Source organism: Trachypithecus francoisi, unplaced genomic scaffold, assembly GCF_009764315.1.
Source record: "Trachypithecus francoisi isolate TF-2019V2 unplaced genomic scaffold, Tfra_2.0 Lachesis_group3, whole genome shotgun sequence".
Classification (NCBI taxonomy): Eukaryota; Metazoa; Chordata; class Mammalia; order Primates; family Cercopithecidae; genus Trachypithecus; species Trachypithecus francoisi.
The window spans coordinates 34,371,826-34,398,537 of NW_022681468.1; the positions used below are offsets into that span (position 1 = coordinate 34,371,826).

At 49.1% G+C, this 26,712-nt stretch overlaps 1 protein-coding gene across 6 annotated transcripts; it reads right to left on the reverse strand.

Annotated features, from left to right (window-relative positions):
* Nucleotides 1-236: 236 nt before the first annotated feature.
* On the reverse strand, nucleotides 237-24,752 carry DCAF4 (DDB1 and CUL4 associated factor 4). Of its 6 annotated transcripts, none has more exons than XM_033187574.1 (13): nucleotides 24,602-24,752; nucleotides 22,743-22,843; nucleotides 22,268-22,425; nucleotides 20,521-20,600; nucleotides 19,247-19,349; nucleotides 15,685-15,828; nucleotides 14,538-14,587; nucleotides 9,846-9,925; nucleotides 7,814-7,912; nucleotides 7,593-7,690; nucleotides 6,036-6,209; nucleotides 5,253-5,367; nucleotides 237-490 (listed from the first exon to the last, which is right to left on the reverse strand). In XM_033187574.1, the coding sequence occupies exons 1-13, from the start codon at nucleotides 24,691-24,693 to the stop codon at nucleotides 252-254; spliced, it is 1,533 nt and encodes a 510-aa protein (XP_033043465.1). In that variant the 5' UTR covers nucleotides 24,694-24,752; the 3' UTR covers nucleotides 237-251. The 6 variants fall into 6 exon arrangements, with proteins under 6 accessions (XP_033043465.1, XP_033043461.1, XP_033043460.1 ...); XM_033187570.1 differs by lacking the exon at nucleotides 237-490 and adding an exon at nucleotides 2,176-3,194 and having other exon boundaries at nucleotides 24,602-24,742; XM_033187569.1 differs by lacking the exon at nucleotides 237-490 and adding an exon at nucleotides 2,176-3,194 and having other exon boundaries at nucleotides 7,814-7,915; nucleotides 24,602-24,742.
* Nucleotides 24,753-26,712: the final 1,960 nt, after the last annotated feature.

The window sequence follows — 26,712 nt, forward strand, 5'->3', positions numbered from 1 at the left end:
GGGAAACATAGGGAGACTCCATCTCTACAAAAAATAAAAAATTAACTGAGTGTGGTGGTGCACACCTGTGGGCCCAACTGCTCAGAAGGCTGAGGTGGGAGGATTGCTCAAGCCCAGGAGGTCAAGACTGCAGTGAGTAGTAACTGTGCTACTGCAATTCATGCAGTCCAGCTTGGGCGACAGAGTGAGACCATGTCTCAAAAAATACAGGGCGGGGGGGCTGACATACAGTGGGTGCTTATCAGCTAATATCAGGGAGCACTGTGGCACCATCTGCTTGTGTATGTGAAGAAAAGCTGGAAGGATGCAGTCCCTGGGCCTCTTCCCCTCAACCACGCTTCGCTATGGCCTAGGAACCATGATGAGGCTGGAAATGGAGGGAGCACTTGCCTGTCCCTGCCCAACTTCTCTTGTTGAGGTATCTCTGTCCTTTCCTGAAGATGTGGATGTAATCTACTATCCAGCCATCCCTTCCTGTACCACCATGATCCTGAAAGTGGGGAAAAGAATACAGAAGACTGCCAGCCACCCACAATGCTGAGAGGGCACAGTACAAACTGCCCTGGGGTTTGCTGGTGGGAGAGGGAAGAGGTCACAGCCTTAGGTAACTCAGGTGGACAGATTCAATATATTTAAGAACCGAGCCAGGTGCGGTGGCTTAAGCCTGCAATCCCAGCACTTTGGGAGGCTGAGGCAGGCAGATCACCTGAGGTCAGGAGTTTGAGACCAGGGTGACCAACATGGAGAAACCCCGTCTCTACTAAAAATACAAAAAAAAAGTAGCTGGGCATGGTGGTACATGCCTGTAATCCCAGCTACTCAGGAAGGCTGAGGCAGGAGAATCACTTGAACCCGGGAGGCAGAGGGTGCAGTGAGCCGAGATGGCGCCATTGCACTCCAGCCTGAGCAATGAGAGCAAAACTCCATCTCAAAACAAAACAAAACAAAAAAAACAAAAAACAAACACACAAACAAAGTAGGCTGGGCACAGTGGCTCACACCTATAATCCCAGCACTTTAGGAGACTGAGGCAAGAGGGCCACTTGAATCCAGAAGTTTCAGACTAGCCTAGGTAACATGGCCAGACCCATCTCTACAAAAAAAATCAAAAAATTAACCGCCAGGCGTGGTGACACACGCCTGTAGTCCCAGTTACTCAGGAGGCTGAGACTGCAGGATCGCTTGAGCCCAGCAGTTTGAGGCTGCAGTGAGCTGTGATGGTGCCACTGCACTTCCAGCCTGGGTGACAGAGTAGGACTCGTCTCAAAAAAGAAAATTAAAAAGCCTTTTCAAAATGTGTACACCACATTATTTTCAAGCCTTTAAACACTCAGGTTCTTCCTTTTTCCCTCCCCAGACTATGGTTCCTTCTGTCGTAAAATTACATGAGTTGATGCCGGGTGTGGTGGCTTATGCCTGTAGTCCCAGCACTTTGGGAGGCCGAGATGGGCAGATCACTTGAGCTCAAGAGTTCAACACCAGCCTGGGCAACACTGTGAAACCCTGTCTCTGTAGTCCCAGCTACTCAAGAGGCTGAAGTGGGAGGATCCCTTGAATACAGAAGGTGGTGGTTGCAGTAAGCCAAAATCGTGCCACCGCATTCCAGCCAGGGTGACAGAATAAGACCCTGCCTCAAAAAAAATTTTTTTTTGGTTCTCTATAGAATACGTTGTATTAGTCAGGGTACTGGCAGGAAATGGATGGAACATTCAAGTGGCTGAGAGTCTACCTAGTGAGGCATCCTGGGCCAGCAGCAGTGAGGTGTGATGACCAGCTGTAGGTCTGAAGGGACAAATGGTGAGTTGTTGGAACCCGGCTCTCTCTGAGCACTTTCCAATAGAAGTGGTGGGTTTTAGTTACAGCCACCCATAGCCCAGCCAGAAGGGAGCCGGGGAACCAGCGATCCCACCTTCCTCTTCTCTTGCCCTCTGTGTTCTGCTGCTGCTTCCCACGGGCTGAACTTACCTGGCTGCTGGGAGCCAGGGAACCCTGACCTAGTCCAGAGGTGAGTCTCTTGGGCATGCACAGAGCAGGGTGGAGATGGAGAGATGATGAGGGCAGAGTGGGTCTGGAGGGGCCCAGGGAAGCTCTCCAGGAAGGCTATGAAAGCTGGTCCCAGCAGCCCAAGCTTCATGATCTCCTGAGTCATTCACAGAAGCGCATGTCACACCATGATTCTTCTCTTGGTTTATTGTTTGGTAGAAAAACAGGCTCTTTAACACTGAATAAACATCTCACAAACCGTCGCTCCTAGACTACAAAAAGTCAAAACCAATTCACTCTGATGCCAGGCCCTTGAATCTGACATTCAAGTCACTGTAATAGAAACCAGAGCTGCTGTACCTTACATTCTGGAAGGTGCTTCAACAAAGGCATGTTAAGGACTGTTTAAAACTCCTAGCATGTAAGAAGATCCATCTTTCCTTCCAATGCCTTTGGATAATAAAAGGAGAATCCCAGAGATCTGCTGTTGAGTTTGAGAAGGCCAAGTTAAAGGATTCCAAACTCCAGCCTTCAATATTTCTGCAGAGACTTAGAGAAGTAACCTCCCCGTCCTCTCCCGCTGGCTTCCCCAAGTACAGATGCAGGTCTTCCTGGGACCCAGGCACCGAGGGCTCAAACCATCTCACCGTCTCATCGCTGGGCTTCTCCAATGGGCTCTTGGTGGAAGAAGCTTTTAGTTTTTGCCAATCTTCAGTCCTTAGAAAAGTCTTTTTTTGTTAAAAAAAGGTAGGGAGGGTTAAGTAAGTTCTAAGAATTCAGTAAGAAAAGGAAATAGGTACCTTTTATGAAAAGGACTTCCAAGCTCTGAGCCAGCAATTTAACTCAAATAACTTTCCTGAGTGTCTCCACACGGAACGTTCAGCACTTTTCTCCTAGCAGCCAGAGGATGGGATCTGTGTACACTGTCACTTAAAACGCCCTCATCAGATGCAGTAAAAAGTTACACTTTCCTCCCGTAAGTCAAATCCACATAGCTCTGGGCTGTACCCTGCAGAATTAGCTGTAGGAGTAACAGTAAAGGTCCTGCCCGACAGCCATGAGCAGCCCCGGCGCGCCCCGGGAGCCCCCCAGCCGCGATGAGAAGGCCACACTGGGAATGTCGGCCTTGGAGGCAGGGTATGGGGAGGGTATGGTTCTGAGTAGGTGGGCATCGTGGAGGCTCCAGATTCTCGTGTAGCAGTCCTGGCCCACTAGGAAAGAGGAAAGACACATGGCAGGCTAGTGAGAGAATGCAAAGGAAAACTCACCTACATGTGGACATGGCTTCTCAAGATTCCTCAGGGCTGTGATTTCATGTGAGTCAAAACACAAACTCATTAACAGACAGCATTTCTACAGATAACGCAAGTCACCCTGTTGTGCTAGAACAATGACAAGATGCCCTGGTTGGCTGTGTGATGCCACGAGTGGCTTGGAGGTATCCTGGCTAATGTCTGGGGATTCTGCTGCTCTTGATGTCATGGAATGTTCAAGTGTGAGCGCAGCCCACCTGGTCTAGGTGACATGCAACTGATTTCTCCCAGTTTTTAGGGACAAGGTCTTGTTCTGTCACCCAGGCTGGGGTGCAGTGGTGCAATCTGGGCTCACTGCAGCCTTTAACTCCTGAGTTACCTCAGCCTCCTGAGTTAACTGGGACTACAGGTGTGTGCCACCATGCCTAATTTTTTTTTTTTTTTTGAGATAGGGTCTTGCCATGTTACCCCGGCTGGTCCTACACTCCCAGACTCAAGCTTCCTAAGTGCTAGTAATTATAGCTACCACGCCTGGCCTGATTTTTTCATGATATAGTAAAAGTCTGTCAAAGTCATTACATCCTGGGGATGGACTAGGTTGACAACTCTCCCCACAGCTCTTTCTGGTTTAATGCTTCAGTTCCTAAGACCAGTTTCAGTCTTCAGGGCTCTAGTTCTGAGGACTGTGACACACAACAGCATGGGTTATACCAGCCCAGAAACATGATATATACTACTGGAGAACTTCAGCAGAAGAGGACAGGCCTTGGGCAGTCATGGATTTCACATTTGTGATTCTGATCACTTGTGTGACTCTGAGACCAGAAGTGCTACCTTGGCTGAAGCTAATCCCGGCTGCAGTTTATTACTGCAGCTGGCGACCACCTGCATCTGCCTTTCAGCAAGGCTGAGCTCTCTCTATCATCCAGCTCACAGGAGCTCTTCTGCGATAAAAACAGGTGAAAAATTGATTAAAAAAGGAAGCGAAGTCCTGGTGTTGATGAGAATAGTAAATAAGTCTAAGAACGTTCTAACAAAGTGATGCTTCCTAGCCACAAAAATGTCCCATGGGGAATAAGCCCTTTCCATAGGAATACCAGTAGAGGTGGTTCACGAAGACTGAGAACACATTCTGTAGTGTCAGGGGCCACTATTTCAGTGTGAAAGCACTGAGCCTGCTGTGGCCACTATCATCTGTAATCAACTGGTAACTCCCTTCCCGGGGGCTCAGTGGCCAGACAGCGTTCCTAATCTGCAGATTGTGGAGCCACAGGGATGGTAGTAAAGGGACCATGAATCTTTATTTATTTTCAGAAAGAGTCTCGCTCTGTCACCAGGCTGGAGTACAGTGGCGCAATCTTGGCTCACTGTAACCTCCGACTTCCTGGTCCAAGCGATTCTCCTGCTTCAGACTCCCGAGTAGCTGGGATTACAGGCAGGTGCCACCATGCCCAGTTAGTTTTTGTATTTTAGTAGTAACGGGTTTCACCATGCTGGCCAGGATGGTCTCAATCTCGTGGCCTCGTGATCCGCCCTCCTTGGCCTCCCACAGTGTTGGGATTACGGGTGTGAGCTACCGCGCTGGGCTGGGGCCAATAATCTTTACAATGACCATAACTTCTTTTCTCAGCATCCGCTGGTGGAAATGTGAGTAGAGACAACAGGGAGCCCACGTTTTTGGGTAAGACAGCTGCGTGGTGGGATTGTGCTGGCCTGATGAAATCCACGCAAACTCCAAACCCAGGCTGCCCAGCACCTCCCCACCTGCCTGTTTCTGAAGTGACGTTTGCCCACTGACATGGGATGAGGCTGTCCACCTAGTGGACATTTATTTACACTGCTGATTACTAATATATCCAATTCTACTTCCCTCCTAGTCTCCCCACCCAACTGTCCACACTCCCCTCGATTCAGTTCTGTTTTGGGGTAACTTTTCCCTCTGCTGCTGAAGTTGCTGGGATTGCCCTGAGAGACAGTACTTGATGGGGTGGAACTTCCCCTTCCTTCCTCAAGTACCTGCCACCAGGATTCCTTCTTCCTCGTGCACATGCAGGGGCAGGTAGGCATACTCATTCACGTGGCCTTCGTACTGCCTTATGCACTTAGTGGTCCTCAGGTCCCACAGCTTGATCTGTGGAAAGAAGCACCAGGAGACATCAGAGGGGCCAGGAGGTACCACGGTGGTCCCCAAGTGTGAAGCCAGGAAGGCAAGGTGGTCTCCAGTGGCCTGTGCAGGTCATGAAGATCTCCATCTCGAATTCCTGAGCCTTGGAGTCCATCAAAAGCATGTAACCAGGTCGGGCGTGGTGGCTCACGTCTGTAATCCCAGCACTTTGGGAGGCCAAGGTGGGCAGATCATGAGGTCAGGAGTTCGAGATCAGCCTGACCAACATGGTGAAACCCCGTCTCTACTAAAAATACAAAAATTATCCGGGTGCCTGCAATCCCAGCTACTCAGGAAGCTGAGGCAGGAGAATCGCTTGAACCTGAGAGATGGAGGTTGCAGTGAGCTGAGATTGCACCATTGCACTCCAGCCTGGGCAACACAGCAAGACTTCGTCGCAAAAAAAAAAAAAAAAAGGTACATAACCAGAGAATCCTTTTCACTTTTGTTCACATCAGATTAGGCTCATATGGGCAACAAAGCAGTCCCCATGCAGGGCCAACAAATCACTTGGTCTTCAGTGAACTTCCCCTGCCTGGGGTCTCGGTATGAGGACCTCTTCAGCAGAACCCTTTCCCCTGGCAGGTCTCTGGGCCACCAGACCCTGCGGCCTGAGAAAGTTCATGATCCCCTACCTTTCCAGCCATGTCTGATGCCATCAGGTATTGCTCATCTTGGAGGATCCGCACAGAGGTCACTGCTGAGTCATGAAACAGGCGGGTGGCCTTCCACCCCTTGCCTTGATTTCCACAACGCAGATCAATAGCAAAGATTTCCCCAGAGCGGCAGCCATTAAACAGCAGAGGAACCTGTGGAAAGAGGGCCTGCTCGGTCCTGGCTACCATGACCTCCCTCTGAGGCGGGACAGGGCAAGTCCTCCTGCTATAACCCCTCTTCCAGCCTCTGGGTCGGATGGTGTGATCAGACACGTGCTGGTCAGGGTTTGGGTCTCAATGGAGTTAGAAGGGAGGATGATTCCTTGTTAGTGACCAGAAGAACCAGACCCCACGTGTCCTCCTCATGGGCAGCATGGAGGCCCTAGGAGCTGCCTGTTCCCCGCCCCCATGCACTGCCTCCTTTGGCCTTTCTCTCTGAAGTCCCAGAGATAGCACCCCATCTCTACTAAAAGCGGGTCAGCAGGTTCATTCACTTTTAAGGAAAGATGGTATTGTCTAGAGAAAAGTCCTTAAAATATAGTTATGACTTTTTTTTTTTTTTGAGACAGAGCCTTGCCCTGTTGCCCAGGCTAGAGTGCAGTGGTGCCATCTCGGCTCACTGCAACCTCCGCCTCCCAGGTTCAGGTGATTCTCCTGCCTCAGCCTCCCGAGCAGCTGGGATTACAGGCGCCCGGCACGACACCCAGCTAATTTTTGTATTTTTAGTAGAGAAGAGGTTTCACTATCTCGGCTAGGCTGGTCTCAAACTCCTGATCTCGTGATCTACCCATCTCGGTCTCCCAAAGTGCTCGGATTACAGCCACGAGCCACTGCACCTGGCCTGTTTTTTTTTTTTTTTTTAAGCTGACTTGAATTTATCAAGCTTAACGTCTTTTTTTTTTTTTTTTTTGAGACGGAGTCTCGCTCTGTCGCCCAGGCTGGAGTGGAGTGGCACGATCTCAGCTCACTGCAAGCTCTGCCTCCTGGGTTCATGCCATTCTCCTGCCTCAGCCTGCCATGTAGGTGGGACTAAAGGCGCCTGCCTCCATGCCCGGCTAATTTTTGTATTTTTAGTAGAGACGGGTTTCACTGTGTTAGCCAGGAAGGTCTCGATCTCCTGACCTCGTGATCCGCCCGTCTCGGCCTCCCACAGTGCTGGGATTACAAGCGTGAGCTACCGCGCCCGGCCCTGATTTTTCAAATATATAAAATATATAACCTGAGAGCTGTGAAGAATTGGTGTTTAGCTTATACATTTTAAAGACAGTTTGTCCTGCTAGGTAAATCCAAGTACCCAAGAACTGCTCACAATTCCTTTCCATGAGAGGTTGTTTAGAGCAACTCAGGCAAGCCTTTCTGGATCAACCAACTTTCACTCAGCTCAGACACACTTACAAAGGAACCCACTGATCCTTCCTGATGCTCTTTCTCCCCTGTCAAAGAGGACTAGATGGCACACAGAGGCGGCCAATTTTAATCTGGCCAAATTTCTGTATGGGGCAAACTTTATATTCTGCCTGTCCCAATCCAACCAACCATGAGAGCAAACTGCTGGGCCAAGACATCACTGTTGGTCCCAAAGGACTGCCGGTGTCCCGTCACCACGTTGGTCAACAGGACCCGCCGAGACAAGCCTGGTGGAGACAGAGATAGGCTGATGAGATTATGTCACATGTAGTCTGGGGAGAGGGATAGCTACATGGGGTTTTAAGGTCTGTTAAGGCTTCTTCTCTGGGCACCTGGGGAGCCAGGCTCACCTGTACTGAAGCAGTTATTTGCTTGGATATTCAGGGACCAGGCACAGGACCAGGCACCAGGGATCCGGAAACTGCAGAGCATGCCAGGCCGGTCTATTCCTGCTAAGGGGATAGGAGAATGTAAATTGTGGCTGCGCTCTAGGCAGGCCAGGGACCACTGGGTTCAGAAAACATCCAAATATGCCCATAGCTGTTCAGAGGGTCTATACCTTTGGCCCCACTCTGGGTTTTGTGGTTGCAAGAGAGAGGCTCAGCTGGGATGCCTGGCTCACAAGTGGTTATTCTGAAAATCCATGTATGTTAACATTCCCAGTAATCATGTTTATAGTACTAATAGTACTGATATCAAGGAGGTAGTGTACTGTCGGAGGTAAGGTGGCTCCCATCCTCGATCACCTACCAGCTATGTGATCTCAGGCAAGTGTGTGTATATATACATACATACACACATACAAACACACGGACACACACACACACATTATTAAAGATACATATATTTTTAAGACAGGGTCTTGTTCTTTTGCCCAGTCTGGAGTGCAGTGGCATAATCATGGCTCAATGCATCCTCAACTTCCCAGGCTCAAGGAATCCTCCCATCTCAGTCTCCAAGTAGCTGGGACCACAGGTATGAGTCACCACACATGGCTAATTATTTATTTTTTGTAGAGATTGGAGTCTTGCTATGTTGCTCAGGCTGGTCTCGAACTCCTGGGCTCAAACGATTATCCTGCCTTGGCCTCCCAAAGTGTTGGGATTACAGGCATGAGTCACCATGCTTTGAAAAAATATTTTTTAAAATAAACTTTTGCATTGATAGAACGTGCAGATTGTAAGGATACAGTTCAGTGAGTTATTACAAACTAAATATAGCCACGTACCCGCCAACCAGGTTGAGAAACAAAACAATCCAGGCCAGGCGCGGTGGCTCACACCTGTAATCCCAGCACTTTGGCAGGCCAAGGCGGGTGGATCACCTGAGGTCGGAAGTTCGAGACCAGCCTGACCAACATGGAGAAATCCCATCTCTACTAAAAATACAAAAATAGCCAGGTGTGGTGGTACATGCCTGTAATCCCAGCTACTTGGGAGGCTGAGGCAGGAGAATCGCTTGAACCCCACAGACGAAGGTTGCAGTGACCTGAGATCACATCACTGTACTCCAACCTGGGCAATAAAACTCCGTCTCAAAAACAAACAAACAAACAAACAAACAAACAAGAAAAAAGAAAAGACATAAAACAATCCAGTGCCCCAGAGGCCTCCCTCACATACCTTTCCCAATTACTACCTCTCCAAAGGGTACTGTGAGCCTGACCTCCAACACTAAAAATTACTTTTGTAAGGCAAGTTCTGAAACCCTCTGCCTCAGTTTCCTTAACTGTAAAATGGTGGTAAGACACACTCCTGCGTATAAGCTTGCTGTGTGATGAAATATACTAGGCACTGGGCTAAATGTGCGTGATCTCATCTAATTCTCCATGGATGTGCACTGGGAAGGCCTTGTCCACTTTAGAGAGGTTCAACATTCCATTCAAGTTGGCAAGGGGCAGAGCTGGGATTCGTGCCAGGTCTGCCTGAAGCCCACACTCTTAAGAGGCCTCTCACTCTTGTCTTATTGATCCTAATTTTCTGATAGACTGAAAATGTAATAATGCTGTCAGGAAGGAGGAGTCAAATTGCCTTAACCTAGGCAGAATGTTAAGTACCCCTGATAGCGCCTGAACTGCTCTAGACCTTCGGAGTTGTCTTCTGAATGATGTGCACAGGCATCCAAATCAGTGTTCTAATCTCACGTTGGTTTACATATATGTTAAGTCTGCTCTGGCTGCTGAAATGACTGAAATGGCCCAAGATGGGTAAAAAGGGGCAGATGCTATAAAAAAAAGCACATGCTTCTGGTACTAACCCTGGGACAGGCTTAGGGAATCCTCCCACAGTGCCTCTGAAGTGGCCCCACACTCCTCTTAAGCCACCCCCACACAGCTCTCAGGAGACGTAGGACAGATTTCTTCAAAGGAAGAGAACGCTGTACCTGGGTGACTATTAACGAACAGTGACGCTGGGAGCAGGGTGGCACAGCCCGGAGTCTCTGCGAGTCCCATGAGGCACAGTCTGGAAAAAGCTGTTAAGGACAGTTAGGCACAAGGCTCCCCTCTGGGAGGAGGCATGGGCATTCACCCTTCAGAAGGTCATACGGCACACAACCTAGGACAGAGTAACCCCACCGTCCAGTTCAACATACGTTTACACTGTCCACATTTAGCTTCGCATGTTTTTTTTTGTTTGTTTTTGAGACGGAGTTTCACTCTTGTTGCCCAGGCTGGGGTTCAATGGCGTGATCTTGGCTTATTGCAACCTCTGCCTCCTGGGTTCAAGCGATTCTCCTGCCCCAGCCTCCTGAGTAGCTGGGATTACAGGCATGTGCCACCACGCCTGGCTAATTTTGTATTTTTAGTAGACATGGGGTTTCTCCATCTTGGTCAGGCTGGTCTTGAACACCCGACCTCAGGTGATCTGCCCGCCCTGGCCTCCCAAAGTGCCGGGATTATAGGGGTGAGCCATCGTGCCTGGCCAGCTTCAGATGTTTTTTAAAGGGAAACATAAATCAGATATAGTTAAAAGCTGGGTGTGGTGGCTCCTGCCTATGTAATCCCAGCACTTTGGGAAGCTGAGGCAGGAGGATCACTCGAGCCCAGGAGTTCGAGACCAGCCTGGGAAACATGGCAAAACCTTTTCTCTACAAAAAATACAAAAACTAGCTGGGCGTGATGGTGTGTGCCTGTAGTACCAGCTCCTTGGGAGGCTGAGGTGGGAGGATTGCTTGAGCCTTGGAAATCGAGGCTGTGGTGAGCTGTGATCATGTGAGCGCATTCCAGCCTGACTGACAGATTAAGACCATGTCTCAAAAATAAAATACTATAAAAAAACCCCAAAAGTCCCCCTCTCTGATCCCTCCCTAGTCCAATTCTCCTTTTTCCCCCACCCAGAAAGAACTGCTCTTCTCGAATTGGTGTAAGTTCTTCTAAGCCATGCTGTATTTCCACTACATATATTTGTCAATAAATAAAACAAAGCAACTTTTGTTTTAAAAAATACATAACAGAAATGGCACTGCACAGAATATCTCACTACCAGCTCTTAACATTTCTGCTTATCTGAATGGGTACCAGGTGACACCTCACTATTATTTCAATGGCCATTTCCCTGACTACATGTGGGTGTCTCTGTTCACATGAGCGTAGTCACTGGGCAGTCTCTCTGACCTGCCCCTTTACACTCTTCCCTATGTGTGTGTCTTCTGACTGATGTGGTTCCTCTCCTTTTCCCCTCATAGCCAAACTTCACTCCAGAGGAGCCTGTATTTATTCTCACTCCCTTGCCTTTCCTCCACTGAAATCCAGGCCTGACCCTCAGCTTCCCAGAGAAATGTTCTCACCACAGTCTTCAATGAGCTCGATTTCTAAATCTGACGGAAATGCTCCAGTTCTGCCCTATGGCCATGTAGCCCAATTTCTACTACACACTCCTTGGCCTCAACCCACCACTCTCCGGGAAGTCTATCCTGGGCCTTCTCCTATCACAAGATGCCCGGGCTAGGACCTGCGCCTGCCCCTTGGTGCCCTTCCCTCCACTCCTGCTGCCTCATTTCACGCCTTCACTGCCGCTCTCAGTCTTGCAGCAGCTTCTGTCTGAGGACTTGCTCTCACCTGTCTATCCCCTAACAATGCCACCAAAGGAATCATTTTCAAAAATGGCTCCACAATCACAACCCGCTGGGACCTCCCATATCCCTGAGCGAGCATTCAGTCTTGAAAGGTCCTATTCCCTAGCCAGAGACATGATGAATATCAAACTGCTGCCAAACACACCAAGCTTTCTCCCAACTCCTCCTTCTATTAGGAGTCCCTGGCCTCTTCCTGCCCTCATGGGTCTCCCTCCAGGAAGGCGGCTGCAATCCCTCCTGCATGCAGCTTTCCTCCTACACTGAAGACTTGTGGAGCTGCCTGTCTCTATCTCCATGCAACTGCATATACTCGATAGGTGTTGCCTGAATGACCACACATATTCCTCACTGAAAAACGTAACTATCTGAAAAGCAATCACGTAACTTAAAAAACAATCTTTTTAAACATTTTATTTTTATATAGGTATTTTTCGATGGAGTCTTGCTCTGTCACCCAGGCTGGAGTGCAGTGGCACAATCTTGGCTCACTGCAACCTCTGTCTCCCGGGTTTTGAAGCAATTCTCCCGCCTCAACTTCCCAAGTAGCTGGGATTACAGGTGCATGCCACCACACCTGGCTAATTTTTGTATTTTTAGTAGAGATGGGGTTTCACCATGGCGGCCAGGCTGGTCTCGAACTCCTGACCTCAAGTGATCCACCTGCCTCGGCCTCCCAAACTGCTGGGATTATGGGAATAAGCCACTGTGCCCAGCCACTTTTCTTTTTTTTCCTTTTTTTTTTTTTAAGAGACAGGGTCTCTCTCTTTCACCCAGGCTAGAGTGCAGTAGTCTGATCACAGCTCACTGCAGCTTTGAACTCTGGGCTCAAGTGATCCTCCTGCCTCAGCTTCCTGAGTACCCGGAACTACAGGCATGCACCATGATGCTCAGCTCATAGAATTTTTTTTTCTTTTGTAGAGAGAAGGTCTTGCTATATTGCCCAAGCTGGTCTCAAACTCCTGGCCTTAAGCAATCCCCCCACTTTGGCCTCCCAAAGTGCTGAGATTACAGGTGCGAGCCACCATGCCTGGCCTGGTAACATTCTTGACCATTTGAGTATGTGATATGTAGGTGACATACGACTCTGGCTGGTAAGCTCCAAGTTAAGTATCTCTAGGATAGAGAGGGTGCTGAAACTGTAAATGGGAATAGCATCACCAAATAAACTTATTTTGCTTCTGGATTTGGAGGGCACGGAAGTGAAGAAAGTGGGATGTGCATGTTAGTTACTGTTGCTGGATCTCAGCTTATTTATATTCAAACTTTGAGTACTTATGGGGCCAGGCTAAGACTTAATCCTTTGACAGGCTACAGGTTAACTAAGGGCCCAATAAGTGTAGAAAGAATTCCATCTAAGCCCCACCACTCTTGCAGGGAAAATGCAGATGCAGGTCTGAACAAAGTACCGTTTTTCTAAAGGGAAAAAGTTACCTGAACTTCTGAAGCGGCACAAAAAATCTATAGCACAAAGGCCAGAAGATTACCAGAAACTGCCACCAGAGGGCAAGCCACTGATGAGGCTACAACAGACCATCCATCCCTTAAAGCCCAATTACATGGATTTTTTTTCCCTCTCCTTAGCCCACAGAAACATGAGAAACCATGCTGTTTTAAAAGACTGGAAATGAGAGCGAGGTTCGTTTTTGCTCTCTGCAGAGCTTGGCCTCTTTAGCCCTCTGGTTAGATCATCATAGGAACAGGTGGTCAGTCCCATTAGCCTACAGAACCCCATCAAATGAAAGCCACATACAATTTTCAGTTTGGAGAACACACATAGTTTGGTGCCTTATGTAAATTTGTAATCAGGTCGCTAATGTATTTAGGCTTTACAAGCCTTTGAAATGTAAGCTGGGTGTGGTGGTGCATAGCTATAGTCCCAGCGACTTGGGAGGCTAAGGCAGGAGGATCACTTGAGCCCAGGAGTTTAGACTGGAGTGAGCTATGATTGTACCACTGCACTCCAGCCTGGATGATGAGCAAGATCCCTTTCTCTGAAAAAAATTAAATAAAAACCAAAAAACTCCTTTGAAAGAGAGTGCTGTGAAACAAATAAAATTTTAAAAAAAGACTCTGATTCAGTTATCACTTGTTGAAGACCAATGATGTGCCAGGAACTGCTAGGTGGATTCATAGGAGTTAACTAACGCTAATCTCACGACAACTCAAGAAGTAGGTGTTAAGTACAACGAGTAGTCATGTTGTTTCCAGAACACATTTAATATGAGAATGAACCAAGGACAAGAGTCATTAACATGTGGCTTTCGGTGAATCAAGTCTTGTGCCATATCAAGAGCCCCCAAGGGTACCAGAGGCCAGGGACCACAACACTGTACTACTGTGCTCTCAGCAAAGTGGCTCTGCTCACTCAGGAAGGCGAAGACTGGTGTGATGAGTGCTTTAAAAAGCTGTTGCCAGCAGGGACCTGAGGCCCAGAGCCCACAGATCCAAGTCCACTGCCAAAGGAACCCCCTCTCTGACCCTGCCCTCAGCTTCCCCTAGGAGGACCCTGCCCTCCTGACCACCGTTTTCCTCCCTGGCCTCAGGAGGAGCTGGGCTTCCTCCCCAAAGCTGTGCTGCTCCTTTCCACTTTGTTCCTCTGCTACCGCACCAGCTCTCCGGCAGGAATACTGGGTCTGTGTCGTGAACCCAGAGCCTCCTGTCACACGCCACAGTGGCAGAGTGGGCTGGCCTTGGAGACAGACTGCCTGAGTTCCTATCCTGTCTCCACCACATGCATGTGAAGGCCCAGAGAGTGTCTGCCACACAGTAACATCAATGTCATCTTGAGAAACAACCATGATGGGACCTCAGCTACTTCTCTGTGCTCCACGGGCATCCTTGTGTTCTACCCAGGTACGCTTTTTTCTAAAGCATGAGATTTAAGTGCACAAAGGCCCAGCCCTCTGGTCACTAAGATGCCATGCCACGAAGCCCACAGATACCCAGGTCCACGTCAGGGTGTGGCCTGCCCACCAAACCTCTTCCTCTGCCAAAGGATACAGAATGTGGGAATCCAAGTGATTGAGCGAGGCCCAGCACACCGAATTCACCTGGTGAGGAAGCAAACAGCAAGACGGAAAGTTATTCCACAGTCATATGCTTTCCTGTGGAATAACTTGTGGGGACACAGACATGTGACTTCTTTCTTCAGGTCTTGCTCCTCTTCAAATGGGCTGGAACAAACATTCTGAGGGCAGGGCTTCAGCAGGACAGGAAGTAACCTCAAGTCTGAGTCCTTCAACAGAGCCACAGGGAGGCATTTGGTATATGTGGCATACCCTCTGGGCAGGGCTGAATGGCAGGAGATAAGCCTAACTCTGAAGGTGGATCTTACTTCACCCAGAAGCCATTTTCAACCTGTATCCATCTTGCGGCTTATGTCCCAACTGAATAGCAAGTCACAGCTTCTCATGGATGCCACCATCACCCCACTGCAACTTAAAGGTTGCTCCCTAGACAGGAAACTCCTCTTATTTGTTTAAGTCTCGGTGCTGGCTGCGGCCTGGCTGGATGACGTATCACTCCAACACACAGGGCAGGACCCCTCCTATCCAGGCCACAGTCACTGTCACCCATGTCCAAGGAACTCTCTGCCCTGGTGTGGGCCCTTTCAGATCAACTCCTGGACCCCTGGAGGGACAGTCCTGAGGACCAGTTAAAGAAGCGCTGTTTCAACCTACCCCAATCATCTCATTTCACTTTCTTTTCCAAGACAAGAAACTCCTGGGACCCTTTCTTTCCCTGTGGGTTCTGAGCAACTATAAATCCATTTTTTGAGATAGGGTCTCACTCTGTTACCAAGGTTGGAGTGCAGTGGCACGATCATGGCTCACTGCAGCTTCGATCTCCCGGGCTCAGGTGATCTTCCCACCTCACCTCCCCCCGAAACCCCCAAGTAGCTGGGACTACAGGTGCACGCCACCACACTCAGAAAATTATTATTTTTTTGTAGAGACGAGGTTTCACCATGCATGTTCCGCTGGCCAGGTTGGTCTGAAACTCCTAGGCTGAAGTAAAAATCAAGTCTTATGGAAAAATGAGGTAACCATGCTCTGCCCTCTTCCCCAATTGCTCTCCTGTATCCTGAATTTGGCCAACTACCCCCAAGGCCAAGTGTGCAGCAAGGCTACGGGGATGGGCAATGTACCTTCCGGTTGGTGAAGTAGAGGTTTTCGTGCATGAACACCTTAAGCGTAGGGGTCTTCAGACTTTGCAGGTTGATGATGCCATACTTGGAGCCTCCAACTTTGACATCGTTCACTGTGAAGAGTCGGTCACTGTTGGTGTCTGCCTGGAGAAGAGAAGGGGGCAGTGGGTGACATCCCAGGCTGCACCTGGTGGGTTACGTAGGAGGGACCTGCCCGTCTCTCCTGGCCCCCATGCTCTGTGCATTTTCACTAGGTGAGAGCTCCTCTCCATGAGCGAGTGTGGAGATGACCTCATTTCCCCTAACTCAGTGCAGCCATCTCTGGGCAAAGTCAGTACATGTCTGATCTAACAATTCAAGAGGAAGGATGAGAATGGCAGTGAGGGGACATGGCCAGAAAGTCTGAGATCTGCATGAGGACCTCACTCAGAAGTGGGTTTGGCAGAGTCCTAGCACGCACCCAGAGGAATGTGCCACGTGCCATCACGAAGCCTGTGCAGCAATAGGAAAAATGCTAGTTCCTATTATATAGGCACTAATTTTTTTTTACCACCATGAAAACAAACAAACAAAAAACCCACTGAATAAAATGTGCAACAGAAAAAGACTGCATTCAAATATAGGCTTTTTTGGCTGGGCGCAGTGGCTCAAGCCTGTAATCCCAGCACTTTGGGAGGCCGAGACGGGCGGATCACGAGGTCAGGAGATCAAGACCATCCTGGCTAACACGGTGAAACCCTGTCTCTACTAAAAAATACAAAAAACTTGCCGGGCGAGGTGGCGGGCACCTGTAGTCCCAGCCACTCGGGAGGCTGAGGCAGGAGAATGGTGTAAACCCGGGAGGCGGAGCTTGCAGTGAGCCGAGATCCGGACACTGCACTCCAGCCTGGGCAACAGAGCGAGACTCCATCTCAAAACAAACAAACAAACAAACAAACAAACAACAACAAAAAATAAGCTTTTTTTTTTTGAGATGGAGTCTTGCTCTGTAGCCTAGGCTGGAGTGCAGTGGTACGATCGTGGCTCACTGCAAGCTCCACTTCCTGGGTTCACACCATTCTCCTGCCTCAGCCTCCTGAGTAGCTGGGACTACAGGCGCCCGCCACCTAGTTTTTTTTGTAGTTTTAGGAGAGACGGGGTTTCACTGTATTAGCCAGGATGGTCTTGATCTCCTGACCTCGTGAGCCGCCCGCCTCAGGCTCCCAAAGTGCTGGGATTACAGGCTTGAGCAAAGGTAAGCTATTTTTTTTTTTAAAGAGGTGGGGTCTCACTGTTGTCACCCAGGCTGGAGTGCAGTGGCATGATCATGGCTCATGATAACCCTGAACTCCTGGGCTCAAGTGATCGTCTCTCCTCAGCCTCCTGAGCAGCTAGGACTACAGGCATGAACCACTGTGCCTGGCCACTTTTATATATTTTTTTTTTGTAGAGATAGTGTCTCACTATGTTGTCCAGGCTGGTCTTGAACTTCTGGCTTCAAGTGATCCTCCTGCCTCAGCCACCCAAAGAGCTGGATTACAGGTGTGAGGCACCATGCCTGGCTCAGGATGTGGGCTAATCTTTTTTTTGAGAGGGAGTCTCACTCTGTCGCCCAGGCTGAAGTGCAGTGGCACGATCTCAGCTTGCTGAAGCCTCCGCCTCCCAGGTTCAAGCTATTCTCTCACCTCAGCCTTCTGAGTAGCTAGGACTACAGGTGTGAACCACCACACCCATCTAATTTTGGTATTTTCAGTACAGACGGGGTTTTACAATATTGGTCAGGTCAGTCTTGAACTTCTGACCTCAAGTGATCCCCCACCTCGGTCTCCCAAAGTGCTGGGACTACAGGTGTGAGCCACTGCACTTGGTCCTATTTTTGTTTTTTCTTTTGAGACAGAGTCTTGATCTGGTTGCCCAGGCTGGAGTGCAGTGGCACAATCATGGCTCACTGCAGTCTTGACTTCCTGGGATCAAGTGATCCTCCCACCTCAGCCTCCCAAGTAGCTGGGACTACATGCACACACCACCATGCCCAGCTAATTTATATTTTTTGTAGAGACAGGGTTTACCCATGTTGCCTAGGCTGGTCTCGAACTTCTGGGCTCAAGTGAACTGCCTGCTGAGGCCTCCCAAAATGCTGAGATTATAGGCATGAACCACTTGCCAGATGTGGGCTATTTTAAGTTTTTCTTTTCTCATTTTAAAACATGATATGGTTAATCGCTATTTCAAAGCAAAAACTCTACATATTTATGTGTTTTGTATATATTAATAAATATAGACCCACACACAGGTTTGGATGCTGGTTTTGGTGAAACTGTATCAACTTTGTTAAGTTTACCCAGGAAGAAGTCATGTTCCCAGAAGAATCACTGAGACTAGACTCAGATCTGAAAAACTGTGCTCCAGGTGGCAAGCCAGTTTCTGGCCCTGGGGTCACAATGGCCAGCCAGAGTCACTGTAACTTTGGGTGATGGAGACGACCTACCACACATAAAGCCTGGGTCAGGAGAGATGAAGCATGAGGGTCGGGGTGTCCAGGCTTGTGAACAGTGGCCTGTGTATCACCAGACCCCACACACCAATGACCCCCACTGTTCCCACCCGCTTTACCCCAGGGAAGGGACTGCTGAGGAGAACCCACCACAGGAGAAGATTCTACTCATTCAGTCAAACCATATCCCCAAGCACACAGAGAGAGAAGCCACACGGGAGAATGTGGGCCCGGCCCCCAACACCCCTCACAAGGAAGGACCCCGCTGTGGTGGTCTCCTGGGGCAGGAGGATGCAGTGTTGACCTCCAGAGTCAATCTCTAGCATCGGCCTCCAGTCTGGCCAGCAGATGGCCGAGTCCAGATGCTCCTGCCTCTGTATCCTTGTCTCACTCTCCCTGGCTTTCCCTCAGCCTCTAGGAAGGACAGGGCTTGCCGGGCACACTCTGCTTTTACATGGTCCATCAAGAGGTCAGGGACCTTTGTTTGCAGTGGACCCTCTAGCTCTCTGCCAACATTTCCTTGGCCCCTGGGTTTAAGTGGCGGACCTTGGCCTCCAGCTTGGGTCCATCCCAAACCAGAGAAGGCCTTTCACCCCCTGCAAATGATGTGATGGAGGTGTGTTGATGGGAGGTACCCTGAGGCCAGGGTGGCAAGCAAGGAGTCCTACCCTCTAGTGACCAAAGGCATACTGGGCTGCAGGTTTAGCCACCAAGTCCTGCCCCAGTTCAGGAAGAATCAGATGTCCCCTGGTCCACTGTGACCCTTTTTAATTGCATATACAACACAGCCAAGGAGAAGTTACTGTGTCAAGTTTCTTAGTCAAGGTGTGGCTGGGTCCAGACTCTGATGTCAAACGATGGAACTGATGTGGGGGTGATGATGGTCACCGCACAGCCTGCTTCCCAGCTTAGCATCTCCCAGGCGGTAGCCAGCAGGCAGGTTAAAATCGTACAACCAAGATGCCACCTGCTTTTATTGCACTTGGCTTCTCCAGAGCTAGGCTTGATGACTGGCAACGCTAAGCCACAAAGTGTCCAGAGGGTGGTACTCACATCCTAGGCATCCACAGGTGTCCCCCTCCGACTCACCAGTATGAGGTTAAATCGGTCGCTTGCCAAGGCGGAGGGATCCAAGCTCCGAATCTGGACCTTCTTCCTCTCCATGCAGCTGAGACGCAGCTCGTGGGCTAAACTGCAGAAACAGAGGGTAGGGGCATGGATGCTGTAGCTGACATGCATGGAGAAGATTCAGGGGTCTCTGGCCTTCCCTCCCCGCTGAGGCCCATCTCTCTCCATCAGCCCGCTCCATAGTACTTCTCAGCAATGGAGCTGAGCAAGATCCCAGATTATCTGAATTTGAGTTTCCCCACAGAACACTCAGGAAGATGAAAATGAAGAAGTGGGTGGCCCATTTACAGAGTCAAAGAGTGGGAGTTAGAGGGACTTGTGCCTGCATCATCCAGTATAGCTCCTTCTCCAGAGACAACGAAAGTGCTGGAGATGGAACAATGGTCTGGAGAGCACTCCAGATGAAACAATGGTCTGGAGGGCACTTTGCTGCTGGGAAGAGCCTGGGGATACGCTGCCTCTTGTTTCGCAGCGTGAGGAACAGATCTAACTAGAGTTTTAACTCTTTCTGTCTCAGAAGGAGGAAAACAGAGGTGAGGCCTACCCTGCCTGACACCCACGGTGTTTCTGGCCTTCCCTGAAGGGGTCCTGCTCCAAGGTGCGAGGGTTGTGCCCCAGGAAGCTGCCTTAAATGCAGGGTTCTTCACTTACTCATGTACAGTGGGGGCAAGAGACGCAGGGCTGGGCGCTCAGGTGTTGGAGTCAGTTTCCCACTTCTAGCTTTACTTTGAGCAAATCACTCCACTCTGAGCCCCAGTCTCTTCCTCAGGAAATGGGGGGAAGTATCGGCCTATCTCACAGGGTTTTAGTTAGAATTGTATCAGGCATCATAAGTACTTTGATAAAGTTTAGTACACACACATCCATTTAATGCCCCATTTTTGGTGACAACTCATTAGAAGGGAAAGAAGCATGCAGAAATGTCATGGGAATGAAGTTGTAGGATCTTCTACTAGAATGACTTATGAGTACCAGAGAATAGACATCTCTGCTTATGTCCCCATCCTCTCTCCCTAGCCTCCTGCAAGAGTCCCTCTCCTTCAGTCTAGAGAGAACAGCTTTCTCAGGGTGGGTTTAAGCAGCAGAAGGCAGGCTCTGAACTGGAGCCCCTCAACTGTGCAGGTGCCTCACGGGGTAGCCACATGGTCTGTCCAGATTGGATTCTTGTACCACGAAAATAAGAAACAGGAAAAGAACATTCATGAAGAAAACATAACAAAGAGGCATTGTCTTACTGGCAATAATTGGTGACGTTGAGAAAACCCAGTTGGCTTTTTCGGAGCATGGAAGATGCATTAAATCCCATCCTGGCAATCTAGATTTATTACAAAAAAGAGAACAATTCAATGAAGATTTATTTGTTATGGGATAATGGAGAATGTTTTTCGTTCCACAGGACGCAATAAAGGAAATAGGCACTAAATTGGCAGAAATTTTATGCATAAAAATCCAACGGTATCCTTTCCAAGTCTCCTGTCCTTGGCAAGAGGAAAGGCCCAGCACAAGAAAGTGTGAGCAAAGGCCGGGTGCAGTGGCTCCCGCCTGTAATCCCAGCACTTTGGGAGGCCGAGGCAGGCGGATCATAAGGTTAGGAGATCGAGACCATCCTGGCTAACACGGTGAAACCCCGTCTCCATTAAAAATACAAAAAGAAATTAGCTGGGCATGGTGGCAGGTGCCTGTAGTCCCAGCTACTCGGGAGGCTGAGGCAGGAGAATGGCTTGAACCCGGGAGGCGGAGCTTGCAGTGAGCCGAGATCACACCACTGTACTCTAGCCTGGGCAATAGAGCGAGACTCCGTCTCAAAAAAAATGTGAGCAGGAAAGTCTGCTCAACTCTGCCATGCTCTCCATCCACATACACCCAGAGGGACGAAGCCACCAGGTGCAAGAATGCAGCAATGGGACTGCAAACAGGCCTGTACTGCTTTTCATTCCACCTGTGGTGACCCAAGGCTGGAACTATGCATTCCATCGCCTACCTTGACAACAAAATATGCTAGCATCTAGACCTGTGTCAAGATGGCCTGTATTCCAAACCATGCATCCTGGTCTTTTATTTAAAATAGAAAGCTGGGTCGGGCATGGTGGCCCACACCTCTAATCCCACACTTTGGGAGGCCAAGGTGGGCGGATTATTTGAGGCCAGGAGTTCAAGACCAGCCTGGCCAACATGGTGAAACTCCATCTCTACAGAAAAATACAAAAATTAGCTGGGCATGGTGGCAGGCAACTGTAATCCCAGCTACTTGGGAGGCTGAGGCAGGAGGCTCACTTGAACCTGGGAGGCAGAGGCTGCAGTGAGCCGAGATGGTGTCACTGCACTCCAGCCTGGGCCACAGAGTGAGACCCTGTCTCAAAAAAAACCCCAAAAAACAAAAAACAGTTACTAAAATTGTATCACACTGCCTCCCAAGATTCCTTCAGGAATGACAAAACAGAACTGCTGAAGAAGGCTGGGCGCGGCGGCTCACACCTATAATCCCAGCACTTTGGGAGGCCGAGGCAGGCAGATCACTTGAAGTCAGGAGTTCAAGACCAACCTGGACAACATGGTGAAACCCTGTCTCTACTAAAAATAAAAAAATTAGCTGGGCATGGTGGGACGTGCCTGAAGTCCCAGCTACTCAGGATGCTGAGGTAGGAGAACTGCTTGAACCCGGGAGGCAGAGGTTGCGCTGAGCCAAGATCATGCCACTGCACTCCAGCCTGGGCAACAAAGTGAGACTCCATCTCAAAAAGATAAATAAATAAATAAATAACTGCTGAAAAAACTTAGCAAACAAGAAAATGGGGATGGAAGGAGGGGGCTCTTGGCTGTTCTTACTCTTGTCTTCTTTCTGTTAGGGAAAAGCTGGGGCCACACCCCCTGAAGTGTCTCTGCTAAGTATTGCAGGGGCATCTAATTGGCACCCTTTCAACAGTGGATGGACAGGTGCTGGCAGGAACGGAGGACAGGGGGGCGAAGGGGTGAGGAGCCCACCTTTTTCTGCTTGTCCTCTTCCTCAAGCAGCCGCAGTCTCTTGCTCTCCATCTCCTTCTGCCGGATGCTCTCTTTCGTCAGGGGGTTGCAGTTGTTATGTCCAGGGAGCAAGCGGAAGTAGCGTTTCTTTTCAGGGTCAAAGTAAAACCCAGGTAGCTCTTTACACAAAAAAATTAAATGCATCAATTTCAACCACTGTGAACTGACCACCTGAGTTGGGTGCCCAGTGGCCTGTCCCCCCACCTCATGGCTGCCTGTCTTTTCTGAGAGCGGGGATGAGCTGCCTTGTCAAGCAACATCCCGGACTGTGCTCAGTCCTGGGGGAGGCAGTTTGCCTCAGGACCACCATTCCTGATGCACCCAGCTCCCTCCCTGAGTGTTTCAATTTGCTCCTGGAACTCCTTCCGAGCCAGGAATGGGTCTCAGCCTTCCCTGTGCGCAGGGGCCAGGAGTCCCACCCAGCAAGTGGCCTTACCTGGCACAGAGGAGGCCCCAGCTGTGCCAGACGAGGTCGACGGAGACTCATCATCACCGTGGCTGGAATCCTGAGCCGACTGTGCTGCCTGGGAGTTGGACCTGTTGACACACAGTTGTGTTAACTTGGAGCCCAGGGCTTGAGTTCCAGCCATTCTGACTGGGGGTCCATTCGGGCAGTTCTGCAGCCTTCACCTCTGATCTCTGACCTTTCTGATTACTTGAGAAGCACTGATCTCCTTTTGCAAATACAACAAAATAGGGCAAGGTTTTGGTTTTTCACTCTTTTTTTTTCTTTAAAAGAGAACAGATGTCAGTGATTCCCTCTTCTTATTTTCTCACTTAAGCATTTTGTGAGGTCTTGTGGAATTTTCCAGATTAAAAGAAAAAATAGAAATCTCTGCCAATAAGAATTTTACCAGCTGGGCTTATTTGTCAGCACAACGGCAGTTACAAGGCTAGGTGAATTTCACTCTTTATTGGATTCAGTAGCATGAAGAGTTTAAATTTTACTTGACTACACAATCTCACAGACAGAAAAATTGGGCTTTGGGGGACAGAGTTGATTAGTTCAGTAACACTGGGATAGAGCCGTGGCTAAAACACTTGATGTATAAATCCACAAGTAGCTTCTGTGGGAATTATAGGCTGAAGGATGTAGTAGAGGCGCGTGCCACGCCACCCAGATAATTTTTGTATTTTTAGTAGAGAGGGGGTTTCGCCATGTTGGCCAGACTGGTCTCAAACTCCTGACCTCAAGTGATCCACCTGCCTTGGCCTCCCAAAGTGTTGGGATTACAGGCGTCAGCCACCACGCCCGGCACAGTCAACTTTATTTTAAAAATACATTTAATGTTGCCTTGGCCTGGCGTGGTGGTTCACGTCTGTAATCCTAGCACTTTGGGAGGCTGAGGCAGAAGGATCACTTGAGCTCAGGACTTTGAGACCAGCCTGAGCAACAGAGTGAGACCTCATCTCTCTTTTTTTTTTTTTTTTTTTTACCTCATCTCTTAAGGAAATAAATAAATGTAATGTAGCCTGGTGTACAGTGTTTTCAAGTCTATACTAGTATTATACTAGTATAATGTCCTAAGCCTTTGTGTTCACTCATCACTCACTCACTGACTTCCAGTCCTGCAAGCTCTATTCACAGGAAGTGTCATATATAGGTATACCATTTAAAAAAAAAATCTTATATACTCTATCTTTACTGTATCTTTTCTATGTTGAGATCCACAAATACCACTGTGTCCTGCCTGCCTCTTGCATTCAGTAGTCAGATGCTGCACAGGTTTGCAGCCTAGGAGCAATGGGCTACACCCATATAGCTTAGGTGTGTGGCTGGCTGTACCATGTAGGTTTGTGTTAAGTATGTGCTATGATGTTTGTGTGACACGACAGCCTAATAACATATTCCTCAGAATGCATTCCCCCTCGTTAAGTGAAGCATGAGTGTATATCCTTGTCCAAGACTTAGGCTGAATAAAATTTGGTTTCCACAAAGGTATTTTCGTAAAAAGTCTACAAAATGGAAAAATGGTTTTCCAGCTGTATCAGATAACGTCTACCTCCAGCCTTATGGCGAATGCCCTGGCCAGAGGTCGTGGTCGCTTAGGAAAGAACGGAGAGTGGTCCTCTCTCCTCATTACTCAGTGTGGTGGGCTGGCCCACCACAGCCACATGCCCTGGGAGCACGTTAGGAAGGCAGGCTCTCCTTAAGACCCCTCAGACCCACGGAATCAGAACCTGCATTGGGACGAGCCTCCTGGTGATCTCCATGCCTCTGAGCATGTGACATGCCATGCGTACAATGCCAGAAGCACACTGGGCAAAAGTGGCTCCCCAGAGTGGCACACTTGCCTGTCTTCAGGATCACGGAGTCTGAACCAAGGGTTCTGCTGGTGGCTTCCTCTCCCATGTCTTCTTCTACTCTGCCAGCTACTTTTATTCATATCTGTTCCTGAAAGAGAAAAACAAAAGTTCCATGGATCTCCGTGCGTGGGCGTGGGCTTTTCTGTTTGCTTCTTGACAGCTGCTTCATGTTCAGCACCAGCAAAAGGCTGGCCCACCCTGGGTTACCATCAGATTTGCCACACCAAGCCTTACCCGGGAAGGGCTGCCTCCAGCACTCTCCCAACATCCTTCCCACTTCCTTCCTGTCACCCCTAGTTGACCACATAGCTCCCTACTCCACAGAAATAGGGACGGCTGGGCACGGTGGCTTATGCCTGTAATTCCAGCACTTTGGGAGGCTGAGGTGGGCGGATCATGAGATCAGTTCGAGACCAGCCTAACCAACATGGTGACACCCCGTCTTTACTAAAAATACAAAACTTAGCCAGGAGTGGTAGCGTGCACCTGTAATCCCAGCTACTCAGGAGGCTGAGGCAGGAGAATCGCTTGAACCTGGGAGGCGGAGTTTACAGCGAGCCGAGATCGCGCCACTGCACTCCAGCCTGGACGACAGAGTGAGACTCCATCTCAGAAAAAAAAAAAAAAAAAGAAACGTTGCTAGGCATGAATCCCCTAACTTCACTCCCTTCTGCTCCACAAATACCTGCCTTTACTAATTGTCTTCTTCTTTGTCTTGGACAACAGGTATCACTGCTCCTTTTCTAAGCAGACCCATCCCACCTGGCTATTGATCTCATTCCTCCCCAGGAACTGCAGACATCTGTTTCTACATATGTTCATGTCTCCTTCTCCTTATCTCAGCTTAAAAACATGCCCAGGTTTTTCGTTTGTTAGTGTTCCATTTCTAATCCAAAAAGAATGGGCATATTCTGAAAGAATGGTCCATATCCACGAACTCAGTGTCTTCATCTCCCAATATTCCTCAACCCACTGCAGCCAAGCTTCCTCTCTCCTCGCCTTTCTGCTAAAATGCTCTTGCTCGTGATCACCTACTTGCCAAAGTGAGTGGTCTCTTTTTAGCCCTTATTCCTGCAACATGCGGCACCAGGAGGCTACATTCTTCCTTTGGCTTCTGTAATATCTTTCTCTTGGTTTTCTTCTTGCTAAATGAATCCTTTGCTCATTTCTCCTGGGTCACACACCCTGTGTGTGCTTCCCATTGTTCTGTCCTAGATCCTCTTCTTTTCAGACTTAACACCATCTCATCTACCAATGCAGATGCAGCTCCAACCCTAATATCCCTACTGAGCATCAAGTTCCTATATGCTGCTTCCTGTCTATTTCCGCAGATCCAACAGGTTCAAAAGTGAGTTCATGATTTCTCCCTAACCCCCGATCTGCTCTTTTGCCTGTCTACATTTCTCTTCTCTGAAAGTAATATCCCTGCCCCTGCAGCCCAAATGTGTGTGTGTGGTTTTGTTTGTTTGTTTTGAGATGGAGTCTCGCTCTGTTGCCCAGACTGGAATGTAGTGGTGCCATCTCAGCTCATTGCAACCTCTGCCTCTTGGTTTCAGGTGATTCTCCTGCCTCAGCCTCCAGAGTAGGTGGTACTACAGGCACCCGCCACCACACCTGGCTAATTTTTGTATTTTTAGTGGAGACGGGGTTTCACCATGTTGGCCAGGCTGTTCAAGAACTCCTGGCCTCAGGTAGCTGCCTCGTCCTCCCAAAGTGCTGGGATTACAGGCGTGGGCCACCAAGCCTGGCCCCAAATTTTTATCTTATTAATTGTCCTAAACAATGGCTCCTGAACACCATGTGTGGGTTTCCCTATGGATCAGTTATCTTATACCCCAGCTAAAGAATACAGTTGTATTTATTAATAGTTAAGTTACAAGCTAAAAGGCACTGGCCACAGGAAGGGAAGCACGTGTGGCCAGTGTTAAGACTGGTAGGAAAATGGCTGCATGCGGTAGCTCATGCCTATAATGCCAGCACTTTTGGGAGGCTGAAGTGGGAGGATCAGGCCGGGCGCGGTGGCTCAAGCCTGTAATCCCAGCACTTTGGGAGGCCGAGACGGGCGGATCACGAGGTCAGGAGATCGAGACCATCCTGGC